This window comes from Urtica dioica, chromosome 8 (genome assembly GCF_054948205.1).
Source record: "Urtica dioica subsp. dioica isolate 48M chromosome 8, U.dioica_male_clone48M_v1_H2, whole genome shotgun sequence".
Lineage (NCBI taxonomy): Eukaryota > Viridiplantae > Streptophyta > Magnoliopsida > Rosales > Urticaceae > Urtica > Urtica dioica.
Genome location: NC_142763.1, coordinates 2,365,803 through 2,379,999, shown reverse-complemented (window position 1 = coordinate 2,379,999; position 14,197 = coordinate 2,365,803). Strand labels below are relative to the sequence as shown.

The 14,197-nt window shown below is 41.5% G+C and overlaps 1 protein-coding gene across 1 annotated transcript; it reads left to right on the top strand.

The window, feature by feature from the left end:
* The first annotated feature begins 6,822 nt into the window (after positions 1–6,822).
* Positions 6,823–7,291, top strand: LOC149387184 (uncharacterized). The gene is made up of 2 exons (XM_089621723.1): positions 6,823–6,868; positions 6,944–7,291. The coding sequence occupies exon 2, from the start codon at positions 6,956–6,958 to the stop codon at positions 7,289–7,291; it is 336 nt and encodes a 111-aa protein (XP_089477849.1). The 5' UTR covers positions 6,823–6,868; positions 6,944–6,955.
* The last annotated feature ends 6,906 nt before the right edge of the window (positions 7,292–14,197 follow it).

Here is a 14,197-nt window from a genome sequence, read left to right as displayed (position 1 = left end):
TAAGTCTTAGCTCCCTTCATATTCAAGACTTCATCTCTGTTTCACTCAATCTTCTCCCGAAGATTGACAAGCACGTCAATGCAAAAGCACGCTCACACACTCAGTAAACAGAAATTTGAATTTATCGAAGCAAACCCTAGGTGGGTTTATACGATGCAATTTCTAATCTCTCACAAAATCTAATAAGTCGCATTCACCAAGAAATTCGATCTTATTTGTCCATGAAAATCGAAACTAAAACAGAATATTTAGTTTCTTTTCGCGCGGGAAGAAAAAGACTTGAGTACCCCGGATTTTGAACTCGCTTGAACAACTTCTTAAAGCTTTGACTTGAACAATTGTTACAATTTATTTTGCCAAACTTAAACTATGCCACAGAGGAACCAACAATTTCTATGATATAATTGATCCGAAAAAAAAGCACTTGTACTTTTTTTTTTTTTTTTGAGAAGTGGCACTATTGAATAAGATTACATAGCAATGCATGAGCAAGTGGTACTGTTGGCCAAGATTATATGATTAATTAGTATATGGGTATTAAGTTGAAAGATGATAAATTCTCCACTTATAAGATAGCATGCATTTCTGCAATCGAGGGAGCTCGAACTCAAGACTTCTCAATCGAGGTATGTGTGAGATTATCATTAGACCAAATTAGCTACCACAAAAAGGGAAATGATGATTGAGGACTATATAGGACAATAAAATCTATTCTAGTTTGTTTCGCGCACTTAGAGCAACTACAATACTAAGACCCAAAATTGCGAATGAAGGGGTAACGATATGACATTTTTTTTCTTCTTATTTTGTACAACTTAGTAGTATAGGTAGTAATGATTAGGTCATTGGTAGTGACCACACTACTTAAAACAACTTTTAGTGCTACTACTGTTGATTTTTTTTTTTTTTAATGTAAAGTATTATATTAAGTGATGTAGATAGAGAAAAAAAATATATATATTATTCTTAATGGTGTGTAAAAATTTGTCATCTTTTACATTGCTCTTGGGTGTGTATATATACTCACTGAGAACAATTAGCCAGAGGTGGAACCGAGGAATCCTCAGCCCACCACCTGGGTCGCCAAATCAGCCTCCTTTTTTTTTCTTTTCTTTTTTTTTTGAAATCACATATAAGCAAAATATATTCTTAACGATTGGATGGGGACCAAGGCATCCCCAGCCCACCACCTGGGTTCGCCAAATCAGCCTTTTTTTTCGATAAATGGCATGAACTAGCCAATTCAAACTATGATTTTTGCAAAATAGCCATAGTTTCATTAGGTTAGACAAAATAGCCATAGTCTCCCAGATCAGGCACTACACACTCAGCCAAAGTCACGAACTTGGAAACAGGCATGTTCACATCCATGGCCACCACCTGAAGATACCGATCAACGAGCCTCCCGACCTTCCTCACCGCCGCCTGCCTCCGGCACGTCGTCACCGACCTTCCTCACCGCGTTGGCCAGCTGCGCCGCGCACTTCCGCAGCAGCTCCGACCTGGTGGCCCTCCTCATCGCTGTAGCATTACGGAGAGTCCCGAATCTCCGTCGATCTCCTCGCCTTCGCCGCCGTGACAGAGAGTCTGACGGGAGGTAAGATCTGTGCGATTGCGGTGACTGGAAGGAGGTTGGAGAAGAATGAGGTCGAAGAAGGTCGAGGATTAAATTTTAGGGCTGAATAAAATCCCTGAATTAAATTAATCCTGCCTGGATTAAATTTAATCCAGAAATCCTGTCTGGATTAAATTTAATCCTGTCTGGATTAAATTTAATCCTGTCTTACTATTTTGCAAATCCTTAAGTTCTATTTGGCCATTTAGCCGTTTGATCTTTTCTTTTCTTTTTGGAATCAATTATAAGTAAAATATATTCTCAACTAATTAATCATATCGCCGTTCATAATTAAGTGTTTGCTCTTCTACATGGTGTTGCTCCGCCCTTATAGGGATCAGTTCGATGCCAACATGATCGCGGCATTGTTGGAGATAATGTTGAGTGAGAAGATATGAACAACTAAGAAGATCAGAAAGAGAACTCACCGATCTGATTTTCTTTTTTATGATTTTTTATTTATTTATTTATTCAAAAATTGATTTTCTTTTTTATGATTGAGAGGTCCAACTTGCTTTTGAATGCATTGTTGAATGACCAAGTTTTTTTTAGTTTGAGATTATTTTAAAACTATGATCATTTAGAAAGTTTTTTTACCAAAATCCAATAAATATTTTTTAATCTAAAACTATGACTTGGTTTGTCAATAATTACCGATTTATTGTCAATAAACGTAGTTATTTATTGACAAGCTTGTCAATATATAATCATACTGTTGGAATAAAAAATATTTATTGGATTTTGGTCAAAAACTTTCTAAATAGTCATAGTTTTGGAATAACCATTTTTAGTTTTGCATGTTTGCTTCCTACACTGATCAGGCCTGGCTCAAGGGGCTCCAAATAAAGGCCCCAGCATTTAAAAAAAAAAATTACACTATATAGTTTTATATAAAAGTTATTTCAAAAAAATACTTTAATTGTGATTTATATTCCGATACCTCATTAGTATTCTAAGAATACCTTATTTATAATTCATCTTATATCTATACGCGTGATTCAAATCTGAAATTTGCCTAGTTATCTTCTTAAAGAAAAGTGTCAATGAGAAGTTTTTGAATTTTTATTAGAATAAAGTGTATATGTGCTCCCTAAACTTCATAATTTATATATCCTGTGAGTATAGCCGTCCTAATTTTATTTCAACTGAAAAGTTTAATTAATAATCCAATCTGGTTAAAAGTCTTAAGATATTTTAGTAGTTGGTATTTCAAACCGATCAGAAAAAAAAAATGAGAAAACAACGTGTATTGCAAGTATATACTATATAGGCTGCGTTTGGTCGCCTGATTAAAGAGCATATGCGCTGCTTTTCATATATATTTATTATGGCATATATTTTTGCATCAAATTTTATATTATTGTTTATATTGCATCAATGTAGGTGCATGAAAAGGACTAGCTTATTACGTTCTTAATTCGATCATGGCATGTGTACATATACAATAAGCACATGATTTAGTGATATGTAGACACACCGCCCATAACGCTCAAGTGGCTGTACACTTTGCTTCCTACACTAAAAGCTTATGTATTCAAATAAATGTTAAGGACGACATGGCATAATGGCATTGTCAAGTTAGTACATTCATATGCTGGAATTATTAAGGATAAAAATGGTGATATGTGTTTTGAGTGTGACGAAAAGACCCTCGCATCGTATGATAGAGAAATAAAAATGATGTGTAAAAAATGTATGTTCAAGTGTGAGGAAATATGACATGTCTACCCAAAAAAAAAAAGTCTACATTAAAATTGTCTAGTCGAGAGAGTTTATCACCTTTTTTCTCGCGTAAGAAAGTCCGGCGTCAGCCTTAGATAGAGCTAGGAGTCATAGTCAAGCGGGTAAATTTCGAAAAACAAATTTCAAGGGGATAAATTCAAAGAAACCATATAATTTTAAACTAAATATATATATATATATAAATTAAGATAAAAATTATAATTTTCGAAAAGAATTAATGAGCCATTTGTCCCTCGGTTCTTAGCTGGCTCCGCCAATGAACGTAATGGTATCATATAGATGTACTTGAGACTGATTTAAGTCCATTTTGTAGCAGCGATTATTCCTTGGACACGAGAGAATATGTTTATAGACGTGTTTTTTGGCCAATAGTTGCATCATTTATATCAATTTAGACTACTAATTGTACCTGCTACGTGTATCTATATCAATAGTTTGAGTTTGAGATTATATATTGACATCGGTTCAAATTATATTATATATATATATATATACACACACACACACTTCAAACACATTTTTTAATCCATAAACGATGTTTTTTGTTCATCTATAATCCGGATTTCACTTGTCTTTGTGTAGTCTATATTAAATGTTTGTGAAGATATCTTGTTGTGTATTTACGTTGATCGTGCAAGAAAATCTGAGAATTATTGTGCAAGCCATAATTCAAAGATTAAAAAAATACAAAAAATTGTTTCGTATGTGATAATGACCAAGCCCACTATAATTATTATAGACATGCTCGATATAGACAACATTAGTGACATATATATATATATATATATATATATATATATATATATATATATATATATGTTGACCTGTAAAATTAGTACAACAATATCTCACGAAAATACACTGACTCCGAGTACAAAGCCTCCGAGTACAGAGGTGATTTAGGCAAGACTTTCTCTTTATACAGACGAATCTAATACAAGAGAGCAATGTTTTCTAGAGATTTCAAGTGAAAGAAAGTGTGTAAAAAAGTCTGTCTCTCGTTCTGTGCTGCTGCCTCTATTTATACTCATCTGGTCGTGTCTTTGACGGTTATTTTGAGGAACGTGGGGTGATCAATCCCACGTTCTGGACGGTTATGGGTAACTGCCTTTCGCCTCTCTCTGAGGTGGGCGGTTAATGCTCCTCGCGTGGTTCCTGAACCGTCGAGGTGTGCGTTTTAGAGCTTGAAACATGTTTTCTATTAGTTTTGACTAGTCTTTGACCCACGTTCTTCTCTTCTCTTCGAAGTTCTGATCGGTGGGTTTCGTTCTTAACTTATGAACGGTTCGTTCCTTCTCAATGGATGGCCCTTGGGTTTACTTAACCTGAGCTCGGTGCTGGATTCATATTTCTGCTCGGTAGTCCGACTAGCCAGATCGGAGTCTGACTAATTTATCCCGTAACAGCTGCCCTCAAGTTTCTTAGTCTTTTCTTTAGCAAAAATGGTAAGGAACTATTTCGGTTTGCTTTGTGACCGTGTTCATCTTTGCTTACTCGTCTCGGGACGATCCGAGTAGAATTCTTCATTCTTTTCTTTTTACAGGACGACGTCGTTTGTCATCTGGCCTTTCTGAACCGTAGCGTCTTTTGCTTCGACGGTCAGATGTGTTTGGCTTCCTGGACAAGCTTAATCCTCACCGTTCATGAAGTCTTTATATAAGGCTTTTCCTCAACTTTTGACTTCATTTCGCTTTTTCTTCTGAATTCTGGTCTCAGAGCGTTCTCGGCTTGATCTGCTTATTCAGATTGTGCTTTTGGCTTTTTCGTTTTTGCTCGGATCTTCCGATCTTCAATCTCGCGGGTAAGGTCTGTTCTTTTTTCATTGTTTTGATACCTTCCTTTTGTTTTGAGATTGTTGTTCGGCGATCGATATCTTCTTTATTTATTGTATTCGGACCCTTCGGACTTTAGGAATCTTAGTTTCTCAACTTCATTAGGGCTATGGGTGGACTTGCGCGTCCTGATCTAAGCTTCGATCCTCGCGTCGTTCGGCGATCGGAACCTGATCCCGATAGTGTTACCTTGTTCGATGGGTCCAAGTTTCCTTTCCTCAGAAGTCCCGTGTGGTATCATGTCCCAGAGATCGGATGGGACCGTCCTGTAATGGCATATGATGAATCATGCGTGCCTCCCAATCCTGAGTCCGAGGGGGTTGATAACGAGAAAAAGGTTTTTGACTCGTCTTCCCTGTCGTGTAGGGACACTATGGTCGTGGAGATATCGTCCTCGTCCGATTCTTTGAAGGAGAGCAGGTCGGAATCTCGTGATACGACGAGCCTTTCTCTTTCGCAAGACCAAGGAGAGGGTTGCTCTCAAGGCACTCCGGGTCCAAGTGGGAGGACTTTTGGGGTTGATCTTCCAGAGGAAGAGGAAGAGGCCCTGGTCTTTGAACGGAAAGAGGGCCAGTTTTCGGCCAAAGTTTGGACTTCTCGGGTTACCGAGAAATATCTACAAGGGTTGAGGGAGGAATTCGAGATAGCTGATGGAATTATCCTCTCGGCACCTTTGGAACACGAGAGAGCCGATCAGCCTCCTGTCGGAAAGATTGCGTTCAATAGGGCCATTTTGAACGTGATCGGAGGGTTGCCAATGCATCCTCTCATTTCCCAGTTCGTTTCCGACCTGGGTTGTTCTCCTACCCAGCTCGTCCCCAACGTGTATAAAATCTTTGTCGGGATGGCTGTGCTGTGGGCGAAAATTTATGATCGCCCAGTCACTTTGCAAGATTTCTCACAATACTACTCGTTTAAGTCGGCCCCAGGGCAGCATGGTTACTATTATGCTCGGGCTAATGACGATCAGTCTAAGGTGGTTACTCGCCTGCCGACCAGCCAGAAAAATTGGAAAGATCATTTCTTCTGGGTTGAAGGGAACGCCTCTTATGAAAGGTGCCCCATAAGGGCTCCGTTCTCGGAATTGGGTGTGATTTTGGTCCAGAATTTTTGTTTGATAATCTGAGCCGGGCTTTTGTTCTGGGTTCTTATATGTTTTATGTTTGGTTCCAGGTTCCCTTCCGCAATACTCCGAGGAGGAGCGACCACTTCACTCGGAAATTTTTGATCTTTCAGAGGCTGATCGGTCGACGTTTTTGTTATCGGACCCGGACCTGCTCGACCAATATTATTATTACCCTTATTCAAGTAAGTATTTTACCTGTCCTTTCTCAGCTTACATATGTTCTTTTCTCATTTTCATTTTCGTTTCTTAACAGAGATCGCCCAGATGGCAAAAAAGAAATCCGCTCCCGAGCTGATCCCTCCCAATCCGAAACGCGTCAAGGCTTCTAAGGCTTCGACGGCCGGCAAGCGGGCGTCCTCGTCGATTTCGAAGGTCTCGGAGCCTCTGAGCTCTTCTCCCGTTAAGGGTCTGGCCGAGCCTTCCTCTGCCTCCGATCCTTTGGCTCCGGTCGTTTCTTTCTTCCGCGAGCGTTTCCCTGCCGAGAATGCTCAGGAGGTTCTCAGGCTCGAGCCTTTGGAGAGGCTTAACCAGGCCACTGACTTGGCGATTTCGGTAAGTTTTGACTCGTCTAGTCGGTACCTCTTCCCTTTTGATAACTCATTGTGGCTGATCGTTTGATCGTTGCAGAATTTTGTCAGTATGACCGGGCTAGTCGGACTGCTAGGCTCCGAGCTCACCTCCTTGAGACAAAGGAATGATCGATTTCTCAAGGAGAGAGATGTTGCCAGGGATGAGACAGCCAAGGTTAGGTCTGAGTTAACTCGAAAGTTCCGAGAAGACCTCGAGGCTGCTCGTCTAGCGGCGGTGGAAGAGTACAAAGCTTCCGACGATTATCGTGATATGCGCGATGATCTCTATACCGCTGGGATGACCGAGGCTGTTCGGCTTCTTGGTCCGAAGAATCCTACTCTGGATGCGACGGATCTCGATCTCGACTCGGAGTCAAGGGCTAGCGAAGAAGGCGACCAAGAGTAGAATTTGTCTTTGTTGTTGTTTTATTTTGATTTCTGCTAACCCGCTTGGGTTTTGAACAAATGATCCGAGGTCGGATTTTTAATATGTAATTTTCGTTTTTCCCTTTTGGGATTTGAACAAATGATCCTTGGTCGGATCTATATTTTGTGTAAATTTAGTTTCAAAATTTTGGTAAAGTAAAGTATTACTATTACTAGGTATATTTTCTAAAAACTGTTCGTTAGTTATCTAGCCGCCCAGTTTACTTTGTCGAAATTTTGAAAGATAATTTATACATAGCGTGATAAGTAATACATAATGCGATACATAAGTAATTCCGAGCAGAGGAAAGAAAGATGAACAAATACTTGAGATTATAAGCACGTGATTACTCGAAACTCCGAGTAGAAAATTGAAAGATAGAAAATTACTTGAAATCATAAGTACGTGCGACCAAGCCGCTTTTCGAAAATTTAACAAGTAAACCTAATTCATGCGACCAAGCCGCTTTTTGAAAGATTAACAAATAAACAAGTCAAACGTAAAATTGGCGAAGGTGCTCAGCGTTCCAGGGGTTTTTCTCCATATCGCCGCTCAACTGTTGTAGTCGGTAGGCCCCGTTTCCGAAGTCTTCTCGGATAATGTAGGGTCCCTCCCAGTTTGCGTTGAAGGCTCCTTCCTGGTGGATTTTGGTGTGGAGAAAAACTCTTCTGAGGACTTTGTCGCCGACTTTGAATGATCTTGGTCGGACTCTCCTGTTGAAATATCGAGAAACCTTTTGCTGGTTAGCTAGATTTCTCAATCTGGCGTTTTCTCTTTTTTCTTCTAACAGGTCTAGACTAATTTCAAGCATGTCGTTGTTTACCTTTGTTGTGTAATTTTCTCTTCTCACTGTTGGTATTAAGACGTCGGTCGGTATGGCCGCTTCGGAACCGTATGCGAGGGAGAAAGGTGTTTCGCCAGTTGCGGAGTGCTCGGTGGTCCTGTATGACCAGAGGATTTCTTGAAGCATATCCACCCACTCTGACTTTTGCTCGTCTAACTTTGTTTTCAGGCCGTGTTTTATTGTTTTGTTGACGGCCTCCACCAATCCATTGGATTGTGGTCTGACTGGTGTAGAAAAAACTTTGTTAATGCCATATTTTTCACAAAAGCTTTTGAAGGAATCGCAGTCGAATTGGGTTCCGTGGTCGGATACAATTTTGACTGGTATTCCAAAACGAGTAATGATATTTTTCCATACGAATTTCTCAATTGCATGGGCCATTATTTTATTTAAGGGTTCGGCTTCAACCCATTTTGAAAAATAGTCGATGGCTACAATCGCATACCTGCATCCTCCTCGGCCTGTTGGCAAAGCTCCGATTAGGTCTATTCCCCATTCTGCGAATGAGATCGGGCATGAGAGGGTGATGAGCGGATTAGGTGGAAGCCTCGGGATGTTTGAGAACTTCTGACACTTGACGCATCTTTGCGTCATGTGCCGTGCATCGGCCTTTAATGTCGGCCAGTAGAGTCCTTGTCGGATGATCTTTTGCGCCAATGCTTCGCATCCGATGTGACTTCCGCATATCCCTTCATGGATTTCTTTGAGAGCGTACTCGGCTTCGTCTTCATCTAGGCACTTGAGTAGAGCTTGGGAAAATCCCTTTTTGTAGAGATTCTGACCTTCGAGGAAATATCGGGCGGCTCTGAACTTCAAACTTCTCGCCTCGTTTTTGTCGTTGGGTAGAGTTCTCTGCTGCAAGTATTTCCTGATCGGAGTTTGCCAAGACTTTCGTTGCTCGATATGAAGCACGTGGGTGGCCTGCTCGATGCTGGGCTGCCCAATTTTGATCACTGGGATTGACTCTGAGTCTGATCCTTGAGTGGCGTGCTTTGCTAATGCGTCGGCCTCTACGTTCATGGCTCTTGGGACTTGGGTGATCTCGCAAAGTTCGAATTCGTTTGCTAAGTTTTTAGCCTTCTCGGCATATAGCGACATCTTTTCGCCTTTTGCCTGAAATTCACATTTCATTTGATTAACAATTAACTGAGAATCCGAATATACTTTGAGCTTTTTGATTTCTAAATCTTTTGCTATTTGCAGCCCATGTATCATAGCTTCGTACTCAGCTTCATTGTTCGAAGTATTAAAATCGAATTTTAAAGCGAATTTTACCTTGTCTCCTTCTGGACTGGATAGCGCAATTCCGACCCCGGACCCCTTTTCGTTGACTGCTCCGTCTACATACATGTCTCAAATCGGGAATTCGACTGGCCTGTATGTGAACTCTGCAATGAAGTCGGCGACTGCTTGTCCTTTAATTGCTGGTCGGGGGCTGAAGTGTATGTCATATTGTGTCAACTCAATTGACCATTTCATTAGCCTTCCGGATACGTCAGGCTTTTGCAGCACCTGGCGCAGTGGGAAATTGGTGAGGACCGTAATCGGATGTGCAAGGAAGTAGTGTTTTAGCTTCCGAGAAGCAGTGATGAGGGCGAAAGCTAGCTTTTCGAGTTCCGGGTATCTTCCTTCTGCCTCGTTAAGACGCCGCGAAGTATAATAAACCGGGACTTGGTGTTTTCCCTCATTCTTGATTAGTGCTGAGCTTACTGCATGTTCCGAGACGGCTAGGTAGATCTCCAGGGGCTCTCCCTCCTGTACTTTTCTCAAAGTTGGAGGCCATGCCAAGTGTTCCTTTAGAGATTCGAAGCTCTCGTCGCACTGCTTGGTCCATTCAAATTCCTTGGAGCCTCTGAGTATATTGAAGAAATGAATACTTCGGTCGGTAGACCGAGAGATAAAGCGACTTAGTGCAGCTATGCATCCCGTCAATTTTTGCACCTCTTTGATGTTTCGTGGTGGTCTCATGTTCCATAGGGCTGTGATCTTCTCTGGATTCACTTCAATGCCTCGTTCATGAACGATGAAACCCAAGAATTTTCCTGCGGAGACACCAAATGTACATTTTAGAGGATTTAATTTCATGCGATATTGCCTTAACAGTTCGAATGATCTTCTAAGATCATTCGTATGTTCAACTATTTTTTGGCTCTTAACTAACAAGTCATCAATGTATGCTTCCATTGTGATCCCGAGTAATTCGGCGAACATTCGATTTACTAATCTTTGATATGTTGCTCCAGCATTTTTTAACCCGAAAGGCATTACCGTATAACAGTATAGCCCCCGATCAGTTATGAATGCCGTGTGGTCCTGGTCGGGACCATACATAGGGATTTGATTGTAGCCAGAGTAGGCATCCATAAAACTTAGGATTTCATGACCTGCCGTGGCGTCTACTAACTGATCAATTCTCGGCATAGGAAAACTATCCTTTGGGCAAGCCTTGTTCAGATCTGTAAAATCCACACAAGTTCTCCATTTCCCGTTGGGTTTCTTGACCAAGACGGGGTTGGCTACCCACTTAGGATATTTAGTTTCTTTTATTGATCCGTTAGAAATCAGTTTGTCTACTTCTTCCTTCAGAGCAGTATACCTTTCGGAGTTTAAAGCTCTTCTTTTCTGTCTGATAGGTTTTTCTTTAGGATCTATATTTAACCTATGACATGCTATTTGAGGATCTATCCCTGTCATGTCGGACTGCGACCAGGCAAATATATCTAAACTATTAGATAGGAGAGTAATTAGGTTACTTTTGGTACCTGATTCAAGATATTTTCCAATCTTGAGCTTCTTCTCAGGTTGCTTTGGATCTGGGGCGACTTCCTCGACTTCGTCTCCTGGGCCAATTTCTTCTCGGCTCGGGAGGCGTGGGTCAAAATCTGAATCGATCATCATGACCTTGTGAACATCTTTGTCCTGACTCTCTTTGAGATAATTCGCATAGCAGTTCCTTGCGATAGCCTGAGTTCCGACTACTTCACCTATCCCGTGCTCGGTAGGGAACTTCATCTTCAAATATTCCACCGACGCAACGGCCCCGAGGGACTGCAAGGTCGGTCTGCCAATGATCGCATTGAATGAAGATTTTCCGGGGACCACTATCCATGTTGTGTTGATGGTTTTACTCCTCGGGTTTTCTCCCACAGTTATTGGGAGCGAGACTAATCCATTGGGCTGGATTGAATCTCCCGTGAAGCCATAGAGGTTCTCAGGGGAAGGAGCCAACGTGTCTTGCTTAAGACCCATCTTGTTGAACGTGTCTTCATAGAGTACGTCAACAGCGCTTCCAGTGTCCACCAAAATCCGGTGTACGTTCCTGTTGCCGATTAAGGCCGAAATGACCAATGGATCGTTGTGAGGATACATCACCCACCGAGCATCTTCTGCTGTAAAGGTAATAGGCTCCGAGCTAGACTTGGCTATCTTGTTAGGCCTCTGCTCGGCTGTAAACAAGATCTGCCGGGGTCCTGCGTAGGCTTCCCTTACATAGCTTTTTTGAGCGCTCCTTGAAGTTCCTCCCACATGTGATCCTCCGACTATGAGTGAGATTTCGGCATATGTCTCACCTCTCTGCTCCTCTTGCTCCCCTTGCTCAGCCTTGAATTTCTTCAACGCTCCTCTTCGGATTAGAGCTTCTATGGCCTCTTTGAGGTTGAAACAGTCGGCAGTACGGTGACCGATGTCCGCGTGGAAAGCGCAATATTTTGTTTTGTCTCTCTTTGAGATATCTTTCTTGATCGGCTTTGGCTTAGGGAAATCTTCCTTGTCCTGTGTAAGACTAAATATCTCCTCTATCGGGGCATTGAGCTTATGATATTTATCGAACTTACTGGAAAAAGGTTTCAGAGGTCCTGCTCCCGACCGGCTCTTCTTCGGTGGGCGGTGGTCCTCAGAGTGTCGTTCCCTATGCTCTTCTCGGTAGCTCTTCGGTGGCTTTGCTTTTCTTGCTGCCAGCCTTGCTTCCTACGCGTTGATATATTTCTGAGCTCTCTTCAAGAAATCGTTGTAGTCCCTTGGACTAGTCTTCTGAAGAGACCACCAGAATTCTGACTCTGTTCGGACGCCGGAAGAGATCCCGAAGAGCTTAAAGTCTTCGTTCAGATCGTCAACCTGAAGTGCTTGTTCCGAGTAGCGATTAATAAAATCTTTTAGAGACTCGTCATGGGCTTGTCTTACCGCCAGCAATCTTTCTTTGGGAGTTTTCCCTGAACTGGAACCGACAAACTGTTCCAAGAATTTTCTAGACAGCTGTTTCCAGGATCTTATGGAGTTTGGCTTTAGTTTTCTGTACCATCTTTTGGCTGAGCCAGTCAGAGTGATAGAGAAGGCTCTGCACATAACTTCTGGTCCGGCTCCTTGCAGCAGCATCCAAGAGGAAAAGGTGTCTATATGGTCTCCCGGGTCGGTTGATAAGCGCATTATACACGTGTTTGTTTGTACCCTCGGAAGTGAAAAGAAGTTGGTTCGAGAGCGTTTTCATGTGTTTTGGAGTGTTTTTCTTAATTTTCAGATTTTAGGAAGTTCAAAATGACAAATAGAGCATAAGAGGATGACGGGGCAATCGCAAGGAGTTCAGAACATCTTTCGGATCTCAATTCCGACACCCGGAGCTCAAGATAGGTGGTTCAAGGTGAACCAAGCACTGCACAGACTTCCAGAGTCCTGTGCGTTTTCCCTGTGCGGCCCCTGTGCGGCGCACAGGCCTATGCGCTCACCCTATGCGTCCCCTGTGCGGTGCACAGGCTGCCCAGAAGACCTGTGCGGTGCACAGGAAGACCTGTGCGGCGCACAGGCCCCGATTCCCACTTTTTTGTGTCACGCGTTTTAATTGTAATCCAAGCCGTTGGATGCGATCCGGCGGCCCATATGAGCTCCGAAAAACCTAGGAAACCTACAAAAACACTTTAGTTTATTCATAAACATATCTTTTGCTTTGTTTTTAGTTTTGTTTCTCTTATTCAGCCGCAAAAATCCCGGGAGAGAAGAAGCGTTCAGAGAGGATCATCGTCGCCACAATCTCGTTTTCATCATTCACAATTTTTATCTCTATTCTCTGAATCTTTGGAACTCCCGTTTTTATTAATATAATTCAGTTTTTAGTCATGTTTTCTTTATATTCATCGCCGTTTATTTTCCATTCAATCATGCACTAAATTTCTTAAGGGCTATGGTGTAGCAAGTTAGGAATATGGTTATGGATTCATTCATGTCAAATTAATATTCATATGCTCTATAATGTTTGTTTATTTTAATTCCGTATGTAATGCTTGAATTCGATTAGCTACCGTGTTCATGATATTAGGATTGCTTGATGCTCGGAAGAGATTAGGTTAGTCGTGCACAAGGATTAATTTACCGGGATACATTCCTAGACTAGACATAGCTAGGCTGTTTCGGAGTCGTGTGAACGTTCTTGTTTTTAATGCTAGCCGTTGTTTTTAGGGGTTGAGATCGAGAGAAGATATCCCGGCATAGGTTTAGATTCTTAGATGTTTGAGAGAAATCTTAGATTACCATTATCGTGAGCGTGATTAGCAAACATAAGAATGTGTGTTTTGTGCGTAATTCCCGAATCCAAACCATAGGAATAACTTGTGAAGCCATAGTTCTTGCTTTCTCATTATCGTAATCTTTCGTATTTTAATTGTTTTTAATTTTCGTTTGTTTTGATAACCATCATAATCATCAAATCATTGGGTTCAATTCGTGCTAGTAATCTTGTCAATTTAATTAAACATTTTCCTCGTGGGATCGACTCGTACTTACGAAGCGACTACGTGCACTTGCGTACGGAAAAATCGCAACAAGTTTTTGGCGCCGTTGCCGGGGAATTTTGTTTTAATTAAGATTAGATCAACTAGTTTATTATTTGAACTTCTTTTATTTCTTTTGTATTCATCTAGTTTCGTGTTCTCTTTTGCTTTTGTGAAGGTGCATGCGAAAGGACGGTGAATCGAGTCTTCTTCCGATCGACCCTGAAATCGAGAAAACCTGCAAAAAGAATCGACAGGCAAAGAAGACGCAATCAACGATGGCAG